Source organism: Apis florea, unplaced genomic scaffold (assembly GCF_048593485.1).
Source record: "Apis florea isolate Af1SG1 unplaced genomic scaffold, ASM4859348v1 contig_2495_pilon, whole genome shotgun sequence".
In the NCBI taxonomy this organism is placed as follows: Eukaryota; Metazoa; Arthropoda; class Insecta; order Hymenoptera; family Apidae; genus Apis; species Apis florea.
The window spans coordinates 2442978-2467671 of NW_028256595.1; the positions used below are offsets into that span (position 1 = coordinate 2442978).

Below are 24694 nucleotides of genomic sequence, written 5' to 3' on the forward strand. Positions count from 1 at the left end.
CTCGCGCCAACCACCCGCCGCCTTCCTTCCTTCTTTATCATCCGTTATGCCCCCGTAATCGCGCCTTCCAGACGAGCTTCTAATAGATAGAATCGGCGAGAAGGAGGGGAAGGGGCTATCTCGCTAACGAGCAATCGGGGCCAAGGAGGAATTCTCCTCTCCTATCCTTGCTTCTTTTTTCCATTTTCGACTTCTTAAAGTTAAACCCCCCTTTCGGATAAAGGGGAATTTCGAGGAGGGCCACCCTACTCCACAACCTTTTTTACGATCCTTTCGTCGATGGATTTCGAATTTTGCCTCGATTGATTCGACGCGTTACTTACTTATGGTAAAACCACGTCACGTTCTCAGAAGAATTTAACCCTTTCGCTGTCGGAGTTATTTGCGCGTCGAGTAGCTTTCTCTGGAGGCATAGCATATTTTGTTTTTATCATCGATATTTTTTCCCAATAAACACAAATCAAAACAATGTGTGAATTACGCGTGACGATCTTTCTCGAGCACATTTTTTGATGCGCCGGCAAAGTCACTCACAACGAAAGGTCTAACTATCGGGAGGAGGGAGTCGCGTTTAAGCGACATTCGTTCGACACCGAGGATCTTAACTTGGAACGAAAGAGATGGCATGAAATTCGTGCGAAACGACATCTGCCCGGATCACTCGAGGCCGTGTCAAAAATATACACATATATATATATTTATTTTGCGTCCAGACTCTGGTCGAGGTCGCGGGAGCAGAGGCGATACGAAATTCATCGCGAAAGCAATTTCACAGGTAGCCAGTTTCATTACGTAACGCGCATGGCGATTCGTTTAGAAAGGGCGTGTCGAGGGACCGACTACTGTTACCACCGCTCGTCGCCCGGCTTTTATACACGCACGCAAACCAGTGAAATTATAATCTACTTTCGTAATATTACTTAGACGCGTGCTTCTTTCGACTGGCGTGCTCTCCGCCGCGACGGAGCAAATGACGTTTTCGTTTCGACTTGTCGAGTAAAAATTCCCCTTTCTTCCTTTCTAATCGAGGAATCTCGTTAAGGAAATTACGATTAAAAGATCGCGCAAGATTATTGCAAGGATCGATTTTACGTAATTCGTTGGTATTAAGTTGACGGTAGAGAGCGTAGATTAGAAATCGAAAATCGATATCGGTAGGTTTGAGCTGCATATTCTCTCTGTTCGAGAAGGGATAAGAAGGAGATAAATTGTGATGAAGGGAAATGTTAATCCCGATAATGAGTTCGGTCGAGTTTCGGTGTAAAATTGTCGGATTAAGCTTCCCTATACTTTGGAACAGAATCGGAAGGAAGGAATCGGTTATCGCCGGATTCGCAGATCCCTCGTTCTCTTTCTCGCGAGAAACTTGTAACAATCACAATTTTCCACCGCAATCTTCTCCCGCCATCGTTTAACGTAATGTCATCGTCGAGGGTACGGAAAAAGGGTGGCCGATTTTCTATTTTCCACGAAATAGTCTTTTCTCTTCCATTTTCGAGTCGCGCCCTCCTCCATCTCCTCGTTCGAGAACGATTCCGATCGATCATTTTCCAAACGAGTCGAGGGAGAGCTCGAAGAAAAAAAGATTCGTTCGATCGGAGAATCGAAAATAGGTGTTTCTCGAGTGGCCCGTTTGGCTCGTTTGATCCAGTGACCCTTCTTCAGAAACGTGGATTCGTTCCTTCGAACGGATAAAGTCGAGAGAAAATTACCAAAGTCCAGCCACTTCGTTATTCGGCTAATAGATTCGAATTTTTACCTTCTCGTTTGCCAGATAATCGCGACAACGATCGACCAATGATGTCAAAGATGAAAGGGACATTGTACGTTTCGATCAATTGATCGTACGGGACGGGGAACGAGAAGTAATTGAAACATCGCGAAAACGAAGGGTCGAAACACGCGATTCGCGCGTTTGCGGCTGTTTACGTTGGTCAGGAGATTTTCCATCGTTCGCGCGCTAATTTCTTCTCGACCGGGGAATCGCTCTCTCGATTCGACTAATTGGCAATCCGAGGGATTGTACGAGGAACGAAGAGGAAGAAGATCGTTTCTCGAGAGCTATTGGAACGCGTATTGTCGTCCGATTTCGTCGCGTCCGCGTCATTCCACCGATTCGAGGGAGGAGGGAAGGAAAGAGGGTGGGTAGAGCTCGTAATTTTCGTCCGGCTATAAATCGCGAGGGAAAAAGACACTTTCGAGAAAAGTGTTTCGAATGGGGCGATGCACCGGCTCTTTCACCAACCTCTTTCTCCTCCTCCTCCTCGTTGAAAAAGAGAGAGGAGGATATTTTGGCCGATTGCTCGCGAAGAAGAGTACCGATGCTTCGCAACGAGTAATTGGACGCCACGTCGAGGAAATTTATATATATCGTCCGTTTTGTCGGTCTTGGCTCCCCACTTCCCACCGGATTAATGTTTCGTTGCGGTTATCATCGCCCTCACCTGCGCTGCAACCATCCCCTCCTTCAATCTTCTCAGATCCGTGTGGCTCCACGCGCTCCGGGACCAGGGATGGGTATCCCTCAGGTCATCAAACCTGAACTCCCTCAGCTGATTCTTCAAGAACTTGCGTATGTTCCACGGTAAATCGTTGTGCCTGGAACAAACGGATGGAATGAAAATCCTCGTGTCTTTCTTTCTTTCAATTATCTCATCTTCAAACTTAACAATTACTTTCGATATCTGCCCCTTTCCATTCCACACACGGTTATACAGAGACTCGTGCCCCTTCTCCCCTCTCAGAGTTTCATCGAGTGCGACGCGACACCGTGAAATGGCCCTGTGTACACGAGAACGCATCGTGCTCGAGGGATAGATGTGTAGGGTGAGGGGAAAGACGTAGGAGTAAAGTTTGCCCCTTACAATGGCATTAGCCGGCGTACAAGTTTCGCGACAAGGTTCGGTTACTTCGCTCGGCCCGCCCTAACTTATTTCATCCTTCCAATCCTTGATTTCTTTCGTCCCCACGGAGGGCGGCTGCTCAAATATTGGTGGTCCGCCGCCCGTTTCCTCAACATTGTTAGCCCGACCAACGGGGATAGAAACTCTAAGAAGAAAACTCTGAACGCTCTCCTTCCTTTCTTCCGTGTTTGCCCACGCCCGTCGTTCAAATTCTTGAACGGTATAAATATTAGTGTATCTATGGATGCTTCCACCATGTGTACGTGTACGTACAGGTGCGCGAATAAATTGTTTTTTACGATTCTTACTCGATCGAATTCGTCCTCCTTGGGTTTTTAACCCCAAAAATGCGTACTCGAGAAAAATCGTCAGCAGCCGCGTTTATTTGACGGTGTTTATTGGAAGAAAAATATTGACGATAAAAAGAAAATATCGAGAAAGATATGCTCGACGTTCTCGATAACTCGAATCGCTCGTCGAAATCGAAAGTAGCGAAAGAGTTAAAGAAGAGTCGTGGCGAGCGCTCCAAGAGTTTCCCGCGCGAGAAGCATTCCGTTCATTCCAGTTTAGGAAATCAGCTAATGAAGCTACTGGGAAATGCGCCACTGGGAGGGAACGTGGAAAAAGATCGGTATCAAAGATTTAAACTTGGAAATTTTAATTTGGACCCAGAAGAATCGGCGGAAAGATTGGGAAATGGAAGGAAAGAAGTTAGAGCGAGAGAAAGGCTATCCCAATATCGCGCGACACGCGTAGAGACGCGTAGAGATATATACGATACGAACGGATGATATCCTAAGAAACTTTGCGTCTTGGAATTATAGCAGTTAGCCGACATCCAACTTGCTTTTAGTTCGTCCCTCCCTCTCTGCGGTATTCTTGTTCCGTGTTAATTCACTCGGTCGGACTTTGCCGTGCGTAACACGGCTATCGGGTTTCCAGTTACAATCAATGTTACACCGGTTACGATCCTCCTCCCCCTCGATCTCGAGACGCCGCTTAAGCTTAGATTTGCCGCGTTATCTTCGCCAATTTAGCACCGGGGCAAAGGTACGTTTAAACGCTGACAGCCCGGTGCTGTGCTTTAAGCTTTAATTAAACCAACTACTAACGATAGGGAAAAGGTGGGGAGAAGTAAACAAGAAACTTTTCGAACGAAACGAGAGGAGGGGGGAAAAAAGGAAAGAAATATAGAGAGTCGCAGCGAACGACACGGGAGGTTAATCCGTGAAACGAGTGTAATTAAGCGGGTAGAGAGAGGATGGCAGAGGTTCGAGACGCATTTCGGATTCTCTCACGCCGGCGAGGCAGCCGCCATGTTCCACCGGTTAAGCTCGGCCGGCTTATAATTCCGAGCACGCGTCTCATTCCCCGCTTCGGATGACTCGTCGCATTAATCGAAGAAGCTTTAACAAACGGGCGAAACAATTTGAATATAATCGGACGGGTGATGACGCGCGAGGCAAGAATCTCCGTCGAGCAACGATTAACCACGCCACGCCAACTTGCATTTCTTCCCAGCGTAATTATTGTTCGAGGAAACGACAACGCTTCGTCCAAGTTTTCGCCCTCCCTCCTTCGACTACGCGTGTCACGATGAGGGAAGTTTAAACGACGCGCGACAATCCTCGACGACTTTCCGTTTCCCTTCTTTTTCCTAATCCGCACACGAACAGTAGACGCGCGATCGATTCTGAGATGGCGTTGTATTATGGCGTTTATATATATATATATATATCCGGAATATCTCGTTTTAAAAACGGGATAATCGTTTCGAGAAATTTTAAAGTTTATAAGCTCGATTATAAAAACTTGTTCGAGGAATTATTCTGTTTCAATTGTCGTTAAAAAAAGAAAAGGGAGAAAAACGGCGGATTAATATATTTACGTTGTTTTTTTTCATCTGCACGGATAAACGTTCCCCGTTAAACGTACGTTTGCCATTTAAATATTTGCAAACACTTGCGCGATGAGTTTCACGGGATACACGCTATGCCGCCGTGTGTACATATTTCCCAAGAGCGTACCGTATACGTGTCGATCTCCCTCGATTCCCTGAATTCTTTACGCGTTTTCGTCGCGCCTGCAATTATCAAAATCGTGGGAAGAAAACGCGTTCCATGTATGCATATATTTTTGACGAATCGATCGACGGGGAGGGCGATACGGGACGTGATCGGCGCACAAAGGAATTTCGACGCGTGACAGAAGGAGGAGAGAATGGAGGGCGCATACGTATGGAACTTGGTAGCGTGTGCGTATTGTTGCGCCAACAAATCTGACCTGAATCGGAGATAGATCTCTCCGACCGTTTGCCGTGAACCGCATCGAGCACTTTGCGAGAGGAATTTAACTTGGAACGGAATTGGGTAATCAAACGAGCACCTCGTCTTCCATCCATCCCCCTCTCTCACCACCCATTCGCTCAACGATACGATAATTTACGAAAGTTTATAAGGATCGAAACTTGCCTCGCGAGCAATCGATCCAAGCGTCGACACTCGTCTACTATGAACTGCTGGGAAGCAGCTATCTACGATTACAATAAAGATAAACTCTTGATAACGAACCAGTTTATCGGTTTCTCAAATTTTATCGTCGTTCCGGCACCAGTTGTTATTACATCCGGTTAACGAACGACGCGATATTAGATTCTCCATTTGTATTCCGTGCGAGAGAATCGAAACAAAACGATCCCTCGAAATTATCGTTCGATCCTTCCTATTTACCGCCACCCTGTTTTCCTCTCCGCCCGTTTCGAACGACGATTGGATCTCGAGCGGCCGGATCACGACCCTCCACGCCGAGGATTCTCTCGATTCCGCTTTGAATCTTTGAGCCTTGGAGACGATATCCGTTGCCGTGATTGCTCTCCAATCTTGGCAATCAAACACCAGAGGAAACAACGTTTCGATCAATGCGGAATAATTAGGATCGTTTCACGCTGTCGTGACCGCGTACGCGAATCGAGCGTGTACCCTTATCATGCTTGATAACCTGTCTCCGAAATAGTCTCTGAAATTGTTAAACGGAGAATTGGTAAATGGATCGTTTTCGAAGGACGATCGATGGACGTGGCAGGGAATTAGGCAGGAAATTTTAGGGGTAGAAAAGTGGGAAATCGATCGATAAATAGGAAAGTTTAACTCCCCGTTTCAAATTTGTTCTTTGTTTTTTTTTTTTTTTTTTTTTTTTTTTTTTTTTATCCCTGCGAAATGTCAATTAATTAACCAGCGAAACGGTGGCGAGATTGTTTGCGGAAGCAGTTTCGACTCGCAAACGTAACGTTCGGAAAATTTTCAATCGAAAAGCCTCGGCCTTTTCCCCGCGGTTATCATTTATTGTTGCATCGCCGCGGTCGATGAAAGGACGGGCAAAATTTTCAATTTTTAATCGACCGTGTTGCGCTCGTACCGAGGGTAACGACCTAAGGGAGGGACGGAAGAGAGAGATTGGCCCCGATTTTTCCTTGCCCGTTTAACGAATCTCGAGGCCTCCTGTAAAAAATTATCCTTTGAAAACGATGATCGTTAACCGTCCAGGTATAATCGAGGATCCAGGAAAACGTTGGCCGACGGCCAGCCTCGTGTTTGCACTCGTCGATAACAGGATGTCGTGAAAATTCCCTCGCTTATTGGTCCTAGTCGATCGAATTATTCTCCCTCCCCCTCTTTTTTTCCCCTTTCTTTTTTCTCATCGCGGATCGCTCGTGAATCCCAAATCGCCAAAGTGAGAAAAATAAAAATCCTCGATTTTTCTATCGCCACGATTACGCCTAAAAATTGCGAATTCCTTCGCCGATCTTCGTCAATGTCGGCCGGACGAAAATTGGATGCGACGACCGATTTCGAAGCGTCTTTTTTCGGCATAATTGCCCCAATTACGTCGTCCGTGAACAAAGTGCGTCTCGAGAGAGATAACCAACCGCTATTTTCTCTCTCTCTCTCTCTTCGATCCGCTCGAGGCTGGAACTGGAAGACTTCCGGTTACATAGCGAATCGACCGCGGTTACCCCCCTGGGTATTCCTCCACTTTTCGAGGGTTTTCGCATTAACCCCTTCATGCATATTCAACGTGGATGCAACGTGTGTCTAAGAGCCGAATGATATCTATGACTTGGCGAAATTGCAGTTGAATTTTCGTCGTTTGCCGAAAGGGGCGAAGTCGAACGGAGTGGAGAGAGAAAGATATATGTGTGTGTGTGTGTAGAGACGCGTAACAAGAGAATGGGAGAAGATACGTTCTCATCGGAGAGGGTTAATTGGCGAAGCGCGATAAGGTGGTTGGCCTCGATGCGCATACGAATGGTGAATATTCCTGGCGGCAAAATACGACTTCCGGATCCCAATCCGGAGCGGTTCGACCCTTCCTCCGTCGGCGGAAACGCAAATTCTGCGGTGATTTCGATCCTGGTTGCGATCGAGGTCTGTTTCCCCGAAGCCTCGTTAAAAAAAGCGCGGAGGAATTTTAGAATCGAAAAATGGGTAAAACGCTCGACTTTACGGCAATCCGCAGGGACACGAGTTTTCTTTTCCACGTTTGTTCCACGATTAACCGCAGCAGATTAACCCATTCCGCTCTCCTGCTCGGCCAATCATAAAATCTAATCCGGTATAAAATTCCACGGCTAAACTTTCTTACCGCCGCCTCTTCACGAACGCTTCCTCCAGATTTTCGCCAGACGACCCACCAAACCTTCTCTCCAAGCTTAAACCCGTGTCAATTCCCTCCCCCTTTTCCATTCTTTCCAATAATTACGCAGTGAGATTATTAAAATTGGCGCAATATCGTCGCGATAAGCGTTATCGCGGCCGAGGACGGAAATGGATCGCGCCATGTTTTTAACGGCCCGCTTTGATACGCGCCCCGTTATATAAATATTCAGTAATTACCGTCCCGTTTTATCGCGTAAAGGCGTCTTTCTTCTCGCATTTCCTTCTCGCTCAATCCGTGGCTCACGAGTTTCTTCTTCCAGGTCACGATGATATCTTCCCTTGCTTCATTCGCTGACCCTTTGTTTGCCAGTTCCACGCCAACGGGGTGGCAGGGTTTTCGAGTCGCGTCTCGAAATTCAAGATCCATGATCCGATTTCCCGGGCGGAAACCGCCAAGACAGCATCGACGACGCCTTCGACCAACTTGGCGAAATCGAGTTACGCGTTGGGAAGCTACATTAACTCCCTCGGAAGTTGGTATCTCGCTCGTGTATCGTGCTCGTTGCGCTTTAACGGTGTGTGAGTGTGTACGTGTCGCGAGTGTGCACACCGGTCACGACAGACAGACGTGGTGGACATCGAAAATCAACCTTTCCTTCTCCCCGTAATTGCCTCCACCCATTCTACCCCCGGAGCAAGGTAATCCCTCGTTACTCCTCTCCCTCCTTCGATAAGTTAGACCGTTAATCCGTTGTGATTTAACGAGAATTCCGCGAAACGATTTCCGCCTCGTCGCGTTTCAATCGGTTAAAAAGGAGGGGATGGGATTTCCCCGAATCGGTTCCCCGGTTGAATACTCTCCGCTTTGAGTCCGTATTATTCGTTAAAAAAATGGACGGATATCGGTGGATATCGAGGTGGAGATTTCACTCGAATACGGTGGTTTTGCAGTCGACAGTGGTTCGTCGGACGATGACGAAGCGGCAACAGATTCCTCGAAGGATGTTGGATGCTTTTCTTACTTAGATTGGACTCGACCGGTTCGACGATTCATTCCTGCGTTTCGTTCGTGATATCTCTCCGCGGCTTAAACCGTGCGCTTGCTCTTCTCCTCCCATCCCCCGAGGGAAGGAGAGGGTGGTTCGATCGTTATCGCGCCCCTCCGCTCGTTAACGAACCGTCCCCGGTTGATAACCCGCGAAAGTTGCGAATGGTCGCAGCCACCGCTCGTTAATAAAATTAATTAGAACGACGCGGGAAGAGCGACAAAGCCGCCAACTTTTCCACCGACTTTGCTAGCTCGCGTCGAAAAGAGCTCGCGCGCTAAACATCCGTTTCGCTCGGTGGCTTTGCTCCAGATACAATAATCCTCCTCCTCTCTCGCTTCGAAAATAATAACCACGCGTTCTTTTTTTCTTTTTTTTTTTTATAATTACCGCCGAATTTCATCCGCGTACCAAACGTTCCGTTCCAGTCAGATGTTTCACGATGTTTTCGAAACTTCTTGGATCGGGTCACGAGAGAAACGAGGTCGCGCGCGAAACAAACTTTTCGACTTTAACCTTCATTGGACTTTATTAGACGGGTCGAATTAACGGATGGCGGCAAAAGCGTGTGTATGTATGTTCTCGTGGAGCTCGCTTGAACGATCTTTGAACGAAAATCGATGTAGACGGTGGACACGACGGCCGCCGTACCGAAATTGGACAGGGTGCCGATACGAATCCGTTGTTTCCATCAGGGGAAGGAATCGAAAGTATCGTACCGTGAACGGATTTTTCGCGTTCTCGCGATCCCCTTTTCGTTGCTTCAGTTCCAATAAATGAAATTTCGTTGGAATTATTGGATTCGACGTGTCATTTTTCTTCGATTTTTCCCCCGTTCTTCGACGAAAAAAAAATTGTATTTTTTTTTTTTTTCTCCTTCTTAAAGGGAAATAATTCGGGAAGATAAAACGGGAAGCGAATTCGCGAGACGTTGCCGTTATTTTTGAAGGGATGTATAATGCGACGTTTCGTCAAAGTTAATACGCAAAGTACTTGGCGGAATTTCTAACTTTCATCCCCCCTATGCCAGAAAGCTCTGACATATTCATGCGCTAACTAAATAACTTTGTTCTAAATTTCTAAACCATCCGGTTCCGTTTACACATTTAGCCGCTCGTTGCCGCGTGTAACGGACGGATCGTTCCTTTTACCTCCTGCGGGATTAATCAATCCGGTATCTTAACGATGTCTACGAGATTCGAATTGTTCTCGACACGTCTGGATGGAAGAGAGGAAGGGGGAGGGGGGGGGGGGAGGAAAGCCGTTGTTTCGAATCGAAGAAAAGCGAAAGGGAGAAGTTTGTTTGTTTGAGATAGGTTCGTTCGATGTACTCGACAGACTTTGCGAAAACAATTCGGTCTCAATCGTTCCCAAGCCGCTACTTTTTTTCGAGCCTTTCTAAAGGTGTTCCTCCTCCATCCCTTCGCGATGCTATCCATTCTCTTTTTTTCTTTTTCTTTTTTTTTTTTTTCGAGCGAAACGAATCGAGAAAGAGAGAAAAAGAGACGGACGAAGGAAACTACTCGAAACTATTCCCTAATCTTTCTCGAAAAATTTCTGGAACGTAAGACAGTTGGAGAATACGTCGGTGAGGAAATCGTTTCGAATCGAATGATTCGAAATGGATCGAGAGAGTGCTCCGAGAGTAAATCGAAGCCTCGAACGTTTCTTCTTCGAAACGGGCAGCAAGGGAAATGGAGGGGAAAAAAAGAGAGAGGAGAGATTTTCGCACGAGTCGAGTATAAGTATCGGTAAAACTTTTAAACGAATAATTGTCTCTATCTTGGAGAAACAATGGAGAGGGGGAGAAGGGGGGGGGGGGATGCGGAATATTGGAGCGTCAAGTGAAGATAGGTAAAGCGGTGAAAATCTTTAGAGCGCCACTTTATAAAGTGCCACTAGAAACGAAAGGATTTATAGCGCGCGCATCTTGTTCCTTTTTCACCTCTTCTTTATCTCCCCCCTTTTTTATTTCGCAAATCGAACGCGCGAACCTTGGCTTGGCTCGAGAAGAAATCGTACGCGCCATTTTCAACGAAATTTGCCGGAAATCGAGGAAAAGTGGTTCTCTTCCACCAGCATCGGAGTCGAGGTAATAATCGTACGTCGACCGGTTTCACGTGCCTCGCCTTCGATAATCTTTCTCGATCGTTATCATTGCCTCTTCTGGAACCGCGTTCTTTCTCGAATACGATCCCATCGAGCGTGCCCAGCAATATCAAATCGCGCATACATACGCTCTCCGCGGATCCTCGATAACGAGCTTTGTACACACATACATATATATATATACGTGTGTGTGTACATCTCTTTCCGTACGTGCCGTTCTTTACACGCACTTTCAAATTGAACCTTTCCAAGGAGATTCGATGAAATCATCGAACGATACTTTACAATCTCCTCTGTAGATCGATACGCGCGGGCAGAAACGGTTTAAATCATTGAATTTCGAACATGGTAAAGAAAGTAGAGATAACGAGGCGGATCTATATTTCACCAGACGCGCAGCCACTCTTCCTTCGTTCCTCCACTCTTCTCCCCTCCCCTTGCGCGAACTTGGCCAACTTCATCGCGGCCTAAATCTTCTTTACCGCCTCTAAAGCTTTAAGCATCATCGTGGACGCGTCTACCTTATCCTCCGCCTTATGATATATTATTTATGCGCCGTCGAGTGGATACGTGGAGCTTCGCTCGATATCAGGAAGGAATAACAACTCGGCTCGGATCGTATTCTCTCGTGATCTACGCGTCCTCTTTCTCCTACGTGTCCCTCCTCGACGCGCGCGATTTCCAACCACGACGAAACGGATCTCACGACTCGACGAGGCGGAAGACTTGTTGCTTCGTGGCGGAATCGCCTTCTATTCCGAATCGTTCATCGGATGTGTTAAACGGAGATTTTTAAACTTTGATCAATCGCGAATGATCGGTCGCATCGAAGAATTGATTGAAATTATTCCAATTTTCGCGGTGGTTGCTTGGTTCGTGATTTCTTCCTCGATACTTTTCCCTTCCCCCCAAAAAGAGTAACGAAAAGGGTGGGAGAAGAGGTGGATGGAAGTAACCGCTTTGCACCCTTTCGTTGGCCAAAGCCAGGGAGGTGAGGGCCAAGTTTTGCGGTCCAGCGGCGTGGAACGGGTCTGGGTAATTAAATATTTCCGCACGGGGATGCGCCGCTACAAACAGAGTCGTTGAACGGGGCAATTACAGGCCGGTGTCCAACCCGTGTTATCAGCTTCAGCTTCGCGGGAATATTTCCGCGAATTTCGCGCGGGTTTTTTTTTCGACGAAAAAAACTTGGCTTTCGCGTTAAACGTTGTCGATTCACGGTTTAATGGGTATGGAGGCAAACAAGAATAATTGCGGGTCGAATGTCGTTCAACGTTTCGCAACGCTTGTGAATTTTTTACGCCCCTCCCCCCATTCCTTCACCCCGCCTCATTCGAACACGCTGCTTTCTGCTCCCCTTTTAATTGAATACCTGACGCGGAAACGTGGTAATAATAACGCGCTGATGAAAAGAGGATTTTTTTTCTTCCTCTCTTTCTTCCCCTCCTTCCTTCCTTCCTTCCTTCTTTCGTTCTTTCTTTCTCATCGAACAACATAGAGATGAGCCGTCACGCTTCCCAAATTTTTTTCACCCTCCCCTTTTTTTTCCCTTTTTAATGAGGCGAAACACGAGCGGGACGAGGTTCTTTGTTCTCGCGTACGTTCCTCGCGTATGAACAAGAAGCATCGGTCACGAATGCACGAATTGGCCAGTCGCGAAAATTCCAACGGTTTCATTCCATTTTTACGAACAACGCGACGGCGCTCGATTGTTGCGTCGTGCAACCCCTTCTCTGTTTCTCTCTCTCTTTCTCCGTTTCTCTGCCCGTTGTCGAGGAAAAATGCAAACTATTATACAGGGCACAATAGGCTCGACGAGGCTTTCACTCGTTATCGGTAACGAATCGTCTTCGAGTCGTGCACAATCGCTCGAAATCGCTCGTGCCCCACTTCTCCCCTTTCACGGATACCCTCCAAGGATTCCTCGAATTTCTATCGCGATCCAGGGGGTGAAAGGCTCTCCCACGGTGGACACGGTTCGTTCGTAATTTGCACCGACAAAAGGATCCTTCTCTCGTCTTTATCGTCGCCATCTCCCGCCAGCTTATTTTTCCTCGACGAGACTCGAGGTAGGTACTCGCGATACGAGTAGGAGGAAGTCGACGTGGCTTCGAAAGGGAGAGCATCCTTCTTCCTCCTCCTTCTCTTCTTCTTCTATTTAAATGCAAAAGGGAGGGAAGTCCAAGGAATTTTTATCGCGTTGTAATTGCTCGTCGTTCCCCCTCGTCTCGCGCCAAAGAATCGGGGAAGAGAAAAACTCGGTTTCGATCGAGCGCGATCAACCCGTTCAATGTTGTTTTTCGATTCGAGACAGTTATTCCGGTCGGAGACGTCGATACCATCGTTGCGTGCCACGCAACGAGATACGCAAATATACATCCTTTCTCTCTATTTGGGAAGGAGTGGCTCAGACCCATCCATAGGTGGAGGCTGAACACGGAAATTCGTATCTACTTGGAAGTGACTCGAAAAGACCAATAGCCACCGGCCAGATTCTCCGGATAGATTCTATCACGCCTTCCACCTCTTCTTCGCTTCCTTCCTTCAATTCCTCCCATCCTTCTCTCTTCTCCCCCATTTCTTCTCCGTTAACTTCTCCTTTTTCTCCCCTCTCTTCCGCCAAACTTTCTCATTATCTCTCGGGCGGAGAAAACGGAGACGCGACTCCGTTCTTTTCTTCCAATCCTTCCTCCATTCCAATCCTCTTCATTCTCGCGTCGAAGAGGAAAGCGCGTTCGAGATTTCAAGCTGCGACAGACACTTGGACAGACAGCGGATACCGTTTTTCATATTCCCTAACTTTTATTAGTCTCTCCCCTCTTCTCCTCCTCTCCCCTCCCCCCCAATTCTCGTCCGCGAAATTTCCTTCGTTGCGGTGTCCCGCATTCGCCGCGCGGAATTCACACAGCGCACCCCCGGGTTTTTTGCATTCGCGCTCGATTGTATCGGGCGCATCTCGTTTCTTTTGTCGGGTGCGACGCTGCGGTAACTTTCCCCCTTTTTTTGTTTCCCTCGTTTCTGAAATTTTTACGACGGTAACGAACTTTACATCTCGTCGCATCGACGACAAACAATTTGTTTCTTTGTTTACCCGCTCGAGGGCCACTCTGTTTGCCCGCCATTTTTCCAATTTCACTGTTCTCAGGGGTTCATCAATTTGGAGAGAAGAGAGAGAGAGAGAGAGAGAGAGAGAGAGAGAGAAAAGGAAAAGAAACAAGAAGAAGAAAAAGAAGAAGAAGAAGAAGAAACACGCTTAATGGAAAATAATATTTGCGTGGAAAGATTGGAATCGGTTGGACAAAACACGAATCGATATCCACGGTTACACGGAGAGAGAGAGAGAGAAAGACGCGAGGAAAACGCTTTGCGCTTTCCTGGAGCAAGCCTTCTCCCAATGGATTCGATCGCGAATCGGACGGACGACATTCCTTTCGAGCTTAATTCCGGTGTAATTAGAGCCACGCTCCGGCTATGGAATGTCATCCATGCGCGCGTCGTTACGACGACATTGTTCTCCGCCGGCTATAAATCCGTGCGCCTCAACGATCCTCCAGTTAACGATTACACCAGAGTTTTCAGTTATTCATTAAAATTTCAACAACTTCACGAGGCGTACGCCAAAAATTCAAGCTACGAGAGGACCGCTCCTTCCGATTCCACGTCGCGATCTCTACGTCTCGTTTTAAATTCCACTCTTAACTCTCCACTTCCACCGCGACATCGAATTACGCGATTCATCTCTCTCTCTCTCTCTCTCTCTCTCTCTACATCGGGACGATATCGAGAGTATATAATATCGTTTCACTCACCCGTCTATCAAAGGCACGTCCCTGAGTATTCTGCGAGCCGCCGCGAGCCGATCTCCCGCATGGGCAGCGAGCAAAATCCTCGTCAGTAGCTGACCGAGGACCATCACGCCCACCACCATCCTCATCCTCCTCCTCGCTAGACCCGCACCTCTTCCTTACTAATGTCCTCATGCCATCGCCGTCGGCTCACCCGCACCATATTCCTCCTAACACCACCATTTCCCCTCCTCTCTCTCTCTCTCTCTCTCTGCCCTTCTCTCTCGAACAGAACGTCGTTCGCACCACGTTCGAACGAATCACTCTTCGCCGCGATTCATTGTTTCGCGAGCGAGAAGAATTCCTGTTTGGCCGCCGTCGGACCGAACGTACGTCCACCACCACCACCACCACCACCACCACCACCACCACTACCACCACGATTTGATTTCCGAATTACCCTATATCCCCCACCCCTCCCCTCGACAAACTTTCACCAACTTTTCGATTTTTATTACTCCACGTGCCGCGTTTCACGAATCCTTTTTCCTCTTCGATTTTTGCTTAGTCGCGAGATACTCGTGTTTATCCATTTTCTCCTTTTTTTACGCGGATTCACTCGCAAATCGTCGCACTTTCAATCCTCCCTCTCGCACACCATTTTATATCGACTTTGCTCTTCTTCCGCGACACTTTGCCGAGAAAGGAAGAAAGTTGCGTTTATCTCCCCTTCCGTTTTCTTCTTTCCTTTCTGCTTTCTTCGTGACTCGCAAACCGCGCGCACAATATGCTTTTAATTCGCTCGGTGGGACATGGCCTCGGCGGGGCGATGCGCCTTTTTTTGAAACTTCCCTTTCTTCCCAATCGTTACGCAGGAAGGATTAACTCGTTGACCTCGTCCCCATCCCTTCGAAACTCCTCGAATTGGCGAACGAGAGTTCGGAAGAACGTCTCGAAGGGGAACGACGTTAACCGTCGACTAATTACGTCGAGGATCTCCGTCCTCGAACGAGACGCAGACCCCCTTCTCGTTATTTTATCTTCTCGAAATTCTGGTGGGCGTCGTCGAACGCCGAGAAGATTAAGACGGACAACGCTCGATCAACGTCGTCGCGTCGAAACGCGGTCCCTCTTCGTTTGCCACCGCCACGCCGCGGCCACTCGCGCGCACAGGTGATACTTCATGATCGTCCACCACCGGCTATCGTCTGCCCACCACCACCAGACGCGCAGATCGTAAATCCGTCCGAATTAATTCGGCGTGCAAGTCTGGCGATTAATTACGCGATCCCTCCACGGAGGCGGGGATCTCGCCTACCTTGCCCACGATTCGACCGCGCTATCGAACGATGGATCGTCCAATCGTTACGGCCTTTTTCACTCCGTCGTCTCTCACTCACTCGAAGCCTCTCCGCTCCACCGGCCGACCGATCCTTTCGTCCACGGTTCCGTTCCAACGCAGCATCGCTGCGATCTACTTCGAAACGTGACGAGGATCGGGAAACGTATTTCGCTGCCTTGGCAATTTTGCCACTCGCTCTCTCCCTCCCTCTCTCTCTTCCTCTTTCGACTCTAGCTTCGCCGGAATTTAATCAGTTAGGTGGGCAATTAGAGCGTAGCGTTCTTTCGTTGTCACGGCGCGTAAACCCGATCAACAATTGAACCGCGGATCGACGAGGCCACCCGTTAACGTCCACCGCGACTAACGAGTCGACCCGTTCATAATTATCGGCGTCCCATCCCCGTGCTACCTACCGCCGATTATCAACGGGATTATACAACGGGATATTCGATCTTTCGAGGACGGGTGATCGATCAACGTTAACGACCACGTCCCCCTCCCTTCACGGCCTCGTCGATGCTCGTCGTTCCTTTCCGAATCTCGATCGAACCTCGATCGAGTTCGACTCGAGTTTTTCGAATCTCTTTCTTTTTCCTTTTTTTCTTCTTCCCTCGAAATCACGCGCGCGTGTATCTCGAATCCACGACGAAAATTAGCAGGGAAGCGAGGAGGGAAGAGCGAAGAGAGAGGCGTGTGGAATGGACGTTTACCGATCCTCTCGAGACGAAAGGCGATCGAAAGGGTGTTGGACGCGGCCCCCCCGATCGCTCGTTGCTCGCGGTCCGGAGTTGAACACCCGACTGATGGAAACGTACGCAGAAACTCGGTACAGCCGAGGGCGCAGGCGCTCCCGCTCCTCTCCGCGATCTTCCTCTCTCTCTCTTCCATTCAGCTCGCCCCTGTATCTATCCGCCTTCCCTCCCCCGCCATCCCCTTCGACACTTTGTATTCCGATCTCGCGCCCCTCTCCTCCGCGGGACGCGCGACCCGCCAACTTTTTCGAATCTCTTTCCCTCGATACGCGCGCGTGTCTCTCGAACGGGGAGAAAGAGAGCAGTCGGCGCCCTCGCCTCGATCGCCAGTCGATCGCGCCGCCACGCGCTCTTTTACGACACATCGTAAAAGCGGATTCCGAATTTTTTTCCTTTTTTTTTTTTTTTTTACGATTCGTTCGATTGGCCTCGTCGATAGATCGTCGATGCTTATCGAGACGATCCTTTTTTCTTTTTTTTTCCTTTTTTTCCGGAGAGATATTCATTACAACCGAGGAGGATGATCAAGTAGGCTCTCGCTTTGATGATCGGCTGTATCGATCAACTTCCTATATAAAAAAGACCGGCCAATAATTTTATCTCGTCCCTATCTACGTTGTACCTAATTTTCTCTCTCTCTCTCGAGTCGAGTCCCGTTTCGATCGAAGGGAAGGATAATGATTTTATCGCGAATAATCGCCCGCTCTCCCTGTGTATTCTTCCAACGATCTTCCAATCGAGAAAGAACCGAAAGACCGGTTATTACGGCGTTCGCTGTACAATCTAATTCCTAGACGCTCGTCTATCCGGTTAGCTTCTTCGATCCCTTCTCAAAATGGATTAATCCCATTCCACATCACGCCCTCTATCCTCTTGCCTTTTCCCTTTCTCCTTCCGCCCACCTGTCCCCGCTAGTTACCCAAACGATATAAATTTAGAAAAAGGTGTCGGTACCTGTCGGATTAAAATTATCCATCCCCTTCTCGAAAACTCGATCCACTGCTTCGTAACGACGTTTAATCGACGATATTACCGAGTTTCGATCGGAAGGGGAGGGAAGGAGGGAGATTCGAATACAGCCGAACGCACCGTGATGATCAATCGTCCCTTCCCTACTGCTGCGTTTCGTAATCGGTTCCAGCCGGAAGCTTCTTTCGGAAATTCATAATTAATCCCGTCAATGTCACGAGGTCGATTCGACCGGACGCCGCGAAACACCATCGTCCCTGGGGGAGGGGGAGAATGAATTTCGAATGGAGGTGGAGGAAAGAGAGGGGGTTCGATCGTTATTTCGGTCGTCTGGTCCAACGATTTATCGAAAATCATTAAAAAAAAGAAAAGGAGGGTGGAGGACGTCGTTTTGGGGGAGGGGAGAAAAGGGAAGAAACTCGGAGAGCAGATGATTTCTCTCTCTCTCTCTCTCCTTCCACCGGTTCGAGTAATTACCGGTGTAGGACCGGTGGAATAATTATTATCGCGTCGCTTTAACGAGGAGAAACGGCGCGCAGGAAATTTCCAGGACGGTGTCTCGATTACGAAGAGGTTTCCTCGCTCCCTTTTTCTTTCAATGCTTCGTCTTTCGACGCTTGAATTCGCGATTCTAGCTATGATCGCTCGATCACGCGCGACGTGACGAGTGTTAAATGGCACGCGTGAAATGAAAACGCGATGGCACAAAAATCGGTACGAGGCGAAAGCATAAACGATGAGGGACGACCAGGATCGCAAACGGGATGTTAACGTATTCGTGACGTGGTTCCAAGAGTCGATCGAAGAGGAGATCGAAATAAACGTTTAGGTTAAGGATGGGCGGATTATTAAATTTCGCAAACGATTGCGGAAGTTTACAGTAAACGGGTTTACGAAGCGAGCTTTCGTTTCGTTAAATTTAACGTGTGTATGTCGACAAACAAATCGATATTTTTCGCGTTTAATAACTTTTGCGCTTGTCTCGGCTGTCAAATATTGATCGTATATCGACGTATATCTCGTTATATGATGTAAGAAAAATGAAAGGGAAGAGAAACGTGGGAACGCTTTTTTTAATTTTGCTCGGAATTTTCGATCATCGGTGGAAAAAATCGAGGAAAAAGAAAAAGGATTCGCGCGAATAACCATTTTTGCGAATACATATTCCCGAATAAAATACGAGTCGTTTGGAGCGGAAACGGTCGCAAAATAGCGCGGTTACCGTTCTTCTAAACGATAATTGCGTCAACCCGATGAGATCGTGTTCCTAGAAACATTCGCAGCCATCTCGAGATCCCTAGCGCGGGGACACAAGTTCGTTCAAAGTTCGGAGAGACAGTTATTTCGATGAGATTTGTTGGAAATTTCGGGGGTGGGAGGGAATTCGAATCGATATTTTTCCGTGGGAAACGTTCCTCCTCTAATACGAGGGGGAGAGGAATTCAACATAAACGATGCTCCATTGTGCGGCGTGCTAAACAACACTCAATTATCAGGAGAAATAGCGTGCGAAAGATGAACAAAGCCAACCGAGTATTCGCGAATTCATAGAGTGTTCTCATGAACGATTTTGTTCGCTGCGAGCATATTATCCCGCTTTGTGAGTGCGCGCGAGCGTATCCTGTGTGTGTGTGTGTGTGTGTGCGCGCGCGCGCGTACGCCGTAATTAGAATTTGCCAAATCGAGGCGAATCGTTGAATGTATCGACACGTATTTCCCGCGAAATTGATTTTTTCGGTGAAGCGATTGGATCGTAAATTCGATCTTGCCGCGCGACACAACACGGCAAGTTATTTTTCCTTTTTTTTTTACTTTTTTATTCTCAAACTCTCGTTCAATCCTACGCGGACTTTTCCTTTTTCGGCCCCAATCTTCGAAATGGGAATAAACGTCGCCACGTTTCTAAAAACGGGTAAACTTTTTTATCGGTAATTTCACCTTCTTACCTCTTGCTTCGACGGTTAAAAATAAATCCCCCATCCCGATATTTCCCCGTGGGATAATTTGTTTCGAATTGAAAGGCCGAATTCGATCGGTACTTTCGTACTCGCGCGCGTACGTAATTTCGATACGAAAATTAGAGGGTGGATATAGACGGGGGAAGGGGTGGCGAGAGTTAATTTATCCGGTGGTAACGATGATCGGTGGTCGCGTGACTGGCACGCCCTCTCGGATCGTGGCGAGATTTAGACGTTTCCCAGAACGGACGTTTCCACTCTCGAGATTGCGGAGGGAAGGGTAAACGGCGAAAGGGCAGCGTAATAACGAGCTGCATCGAGCCCACGTTAAACGCGATAAAAAAAGAAGAAAACGAACATGTGGGCGGTCAGGATTGCTCGCTTTGGGCATGCAATTTTATCCGGCGGAAATTAGCGGGTAGAAATCGTTTACAGTTTTGAGGAAACGATGGTTCGCGTGACGTTGCACTCTAATCTCTCGGTCGGAATGAATTGAAAATTATTCCTCTTCCCTCGCCCCCCTTTTATCCCTCGATCGAATCGTTTTCGCCGGGGAAAGAATTCCGTCTTTCTTATTTTTTTTCCCACCCCCTCCCCGATTCTCTCGTGGCTGACATCGACAGAGAAAGATAGCACCACATTCGAAACGACGAGGCCGGGTCGGAAAATCGTTACGTGCGGCGTGTTTTTCGGCGATCGACCAGCGCGTCGTTTAAACTGTCCACGCCCAGAGCGGTGGCGATCTCGGCGTAATAACGATATCAGCAACGTTACGCGATACCTACCATACCTACGTCGTTTCGCAATATCGATTTTATTGACCCGTGACAGATGGAGAATATTTGACGAATTCCCCTTTGAGGGAGGAGGAGAGGGCTCGGTTCGTATTGAAAATTCGAACGATTTTTCGGTCTCGATCCCCCTTCTTCTTCGATCTCCACCCCTTCGTTTAATATTACACGACGATAACTCTTTCGTTTATTTTTCGAACGAGGCGTGTATCGATAACATTCACGAGACGAGGCAAATCCAGCCTCCTCTTTGAACAAAGCCTCCGTCTTTCCAACTCTATTTATATTTATTATCTATATCTCGAGAGAAAGAGGAGATCGCGTAAGGGGGTCATTTATCCGGGTTTTGGATCGCGAAACGAGAAGACAGGAGGCGTGGCGGTGGCGTGGAAGCACGCGACCGCACGTGCACACACACACACACACGCGCGCGCGCGCGTGTCGTTGCAGGTGGCAGATTGCGTCTCTGGCAGAGTCGACGCGCCGCACCTGTGAGAAATTACCCCGAGGCACGCAGCCCGTTCCTCGAGTACCTGTCTAAGCTTCTATACACGTAACCTTATGTACAGGGCGCGGGAATAGCACGGGGCTCGTGAAAGCTATGCAAACCTTGAAACCAAGCAGGATCCTTGGTATTTTCCTTGAAGCGGTCGGCCGCGCTCTTGCCAACGGACCCTTTGGCCCCACAAAAGGGACCGGTAGTAGTGGTCGAAGGGACGAGGTAGCGAAATGGAGCGCGAGGGAGAGAGAAGGCATGCGAGATCGATCGTCGATAAACGCCAGAATTGTTTCTACGCGATGATTCTCGGCCTCGATTCTCGGCCTGGTATCGCTGTGTTATTAAACGTTGCGCTGAGAAAGGAGAGAAAAAGGAGGCGAGATTCGAGAGAAGGAGAAAGGAGGGGAGGCAACACGCGAGTACATCCGCTAATGGGACTCGTAATTACCCGAGCCAAGTTTTATTCGTGTCTATTAGCGACAGCTCGACCGTATCCAACGATAATTTGTTTACGATTACGAGACGAAGGGGGCCGGGCAAAAAAAAGGACTGGCCGTAAATCGCGAGAGTCCAGAGAGATCGTGTGTTTCTTTTTATCGAACAGCCTGATCCCGGAAGAAAGAAAATCCACCCACCTTTCTCCACCTAGAAGGTTTCTCCTTCTATCGACGTTTCTTGCCTTTTATGAGCCGCGGCCGACCGGCTTCTTTTTTACGCCGCCCGTTCTTCGCCCAATGCTCAAGGACCGAATAAGAGTTCTCGTGGCACGATAAAAGGGTTCTTAATTGTTAAATATTGCGGCCGCGTTTCGGTTTTTGTTTCGCATTCATCGGGAACTTTAGCGGCCCGACTTTAGCCCGGTTGCCCCTGTTTTTCTCCTCTTTTTTCTTTCTTCTTTCCCCCCCCTTCCCCCTTCTCGTGGCCTGCCCGCCACGAAAACCGGCACACTTTTTAAACGTCGGAATTTAAAATACACGGAATATATTATATAATCGGCACGGCTATTAAAAGTGGCGAAGAGCTTCTCCCCGGTTCCGTGGTTTTTTTCATCGACTTCATTATTATAAGTGGCTCGCTGCCGGTGGGTCAACGACAAACTCGAATGGCGTCTTGCTGCCTCCTCCTCCCCCACCCCCCTCTCTCTTTAATGGTCGCGGCGGTCGTTAGTTCAATAAAATCGGGATAAAAAAGAGCGCAGCTCGCGCACGGTATTTGCAAATGCATGCAGATTGACGTGATTTATCGGTAGCCGTGCCGTATCAAGAATAACGCTCGAACGCATGGAATGGATGAAAATTTTCGGATGAAATTTTTCGGGTAGGAAAGGTAGGTTTAAAAAATTGCCAACGGAATGAGAGATTATATTCGGCTATAATTCGTAATTCGGACGGAACGGCTTTGCCCGGGAAGCCGATGCCTCTCCGACATCCGAAAGGTTGAAAAGGTTGGCTGGGTGTCGCTCGTTCGTTCGAGAAAGCAGAGAAAGCAAAAAAACAAGAAGGAAGAGAAGGAAGAGAAGAGGAAGAGCGATAACGAAAAATCGTGCGTTAAACCGCGATGCGTTGTTATATCCGTGGTTTACGGCGCTTGATGCAATTAAAGTATTTACCGAGTGAATCGCTTATCGACTCGCGAGCAGGAGAAGGAGAAAGAGAAGAAGAAGAGTAAGGGGGAGGGAGAAGGAGCGCTTGAAACTTGACCATCAGCGGCTGGTTTGCACTCTTCTTATGCAACTATCGGGACCGAGCGCGCTCCCTCATCCCTCTTCGACTCAACTTTCTTCGGGCTTTCCTTCACTTTCTACCAAACTTTTGCCTCAAATTAATTTTGCGACTGGCAACTTGAGCTCCCCCCCCTCTCTCTCTCTCTCTCTCTCTCCAGACTCGACGAGATCGGTCAAGGAGAGCGCTCGATGGATGCGGAGAGAATTCCCGCGCAAACGAGAACCCCTTTTCTTTCGCATTCCAAGTATCATCCACGTATCGTCGCATAATTGAAATAGAATCGCGAACGCTCGTTGCTCGTTTCAAAGGCTAAATATAGATATCGTTTATCGTCCATCTCTTCTATCCACCGCGTATTTTTTTTCCCCTCTACGCGAAACGAATCGTCGTTTCTTTTCATTCTCGGCTCTCTTCGCGGCCACCATATATATATATATATACCCTTTCATCCCTCCTCCCTCGTCCGTTTTTCTCTCGCGTGCAGCGGCGCTTACTTCCGATTTCCTCGAGTGGGCGGCCTTACGGTTGCACCGTGTAATACGATTTCACGAGGGAACTCTTAAATTCAAATCACCGGCCGACAGACTTTTTTTTTTTTTTTTTTTTTTCTTTTTTTCCAACCGTGGCTGAAAATGAATTTACTCTCGCGGAAACGCAGCGCTTAGACGGATAGGGAAGTCGAGAGAGAGGAGAGAGGAGGAGAATAAAGAGGAACTTCCGGTAGGAAGTTTCTATTCGTGGCATAGATTTTTCTCGCTTTTTCCAACTGTCTCTCTCTTTCTCCCTCTTTTCCTCCTCATCCTGTTTCCGTTCCATCGGTGAAAATTCTCCGCCGTGGTGTACGCCATCGCGTCGAACGTAACCCTTTGAAATTAGATTGGACGGTATCACCGGTCATCCCTGTCTCCTTCTCTCTCTCGATCTGTATTTCTACTAGTTTTTTCTTCTTCCCTCCCAATTCCACGCTCCTTCCCCTCTCCCTTTCGCATTTCCTCCCGTGATTTCCCGGCCCGATCACCGTCACTCTTCCCCGAAGCGAAGATAGCCGTGAAGGAGCGAAGTGCCTCGAACGGATATAATTTTACTTGCCACCACAGAGTTTTTCCATATGTAATAAGAAAAGTCTTTTAATCACTTTGGGGGAACAAACGAATCTCGCAATCTATCCTCTCGAAGAGAAAGAAGAGAACGAATCGCGAGAATATTTATCAAACTTTTCGAGATATCGTATTCCACGATGTAAACGTACGTATTTCACGTTCCATCAACAAATTCAACCGCGATTGTTAACAATGGTTGTTAACAATTGGAAATTGGTATTTGGAAATGGCACTTACAGATGCATCTCTCGGTTCGTTAGTCCCTTTATTCTCCTATTTCTCTTCGTCCTATTCCTTCCGAACCGTCTCTTACTCTCCCGGTTTTCCGTTCCGAAACATCTATGGATCTATGGAAAGGGGCACGGCCCGTTTAACAGGGAGACTATTGGATTCTTAGTCTTGGACAAGCGGAAGCACGTTGAATTATCGACGCGACGCGTTTCCTTTAACGAGCGAAACGGGAAAACGATTTGTAACTCGGCCCGATTTAGATTAAAACTCGCTTTTCGAATTCGCTTTTTTTTCTTTTTTTTCCCCGAAAGAGACGAGATAAATTCGAAACGATCCTCCTCGGTTTGCTTCCGCCCGGGATAAAAGCGCGCTCGATTTTTCGTCGTTACACGCGACGAGTTTCGCACGGGCTATTAAATGGAGAGATCGCGCGCTGCGAATCGATCAGATTTTAACGAGGCGCGTTTAGGGGGGCAGAGGGGGAGCAGGAGAAATTGATAGGACGACGAGGAAGCGACGTTGACGTTGGTTCCATTCGATTTCGATATCTCATATCGAATCGAGCCGTTTCGAACGAAAATGGCGGGCGCGATCGACGCGCGTGGAGGGGGGAAGGGAAAGAATAAAAATCCTGTGCGTGGAGATTCGCGGGGAATCGGTAACGGGCCACTCGAATCATCATCCTCGCCGGTCTTCTTCGTTCGAGCCACGATTTACGCCTGCTCGACGCTGTTGCGAAATTTCTATCTTCCATCCACGAGCAAGAGAGTTTTCTCCGCCTTATCTTTCGTCGCGTCTCTATGTACCTCGAATCGGAAGAGAAGCATCGT

At 48.0% G+C, this 24694-nt stretch overlaps 1 protein-coding gene and 1 long non-coding RNA gene across 3 annotated transcripts in view; one reads left to right on the forward strand and one right to left on the reverse strand.

The window, feature by feature from the left end:
* LOC100866349 (dipeptidase 1) overlaps window positions 1-14868 on the reverse strand; it is a 48670-nt gene extending 33802 nt beyond the window's left edge. Inside the window, exons 1-2 of the mRNA XM_003696786.4 lie at window positions 14523-14868; window positions 2445-2598 (exon numbers count right to left, since the gene is read on the reverse strand). Of these exons, the coding sequence (XP_003696834.2) occupies window positions 2445-2598; window positions 14523-14647 (279 nt within the window). The 5' untranslated portion in view covers window positions 14648-14868. The remainder of the gene's footprint in view (window positions 1-2444; window positions 2599-14522) is intronic.
* The window catches only part of LOC105736479 (uncharacterized), a 135820-nt gene that overhangs the window by 38573 nt on the left and 72553 nt on the right, over window positions 1-24694 (forward strand). The window lies entirely within an intron of this gene.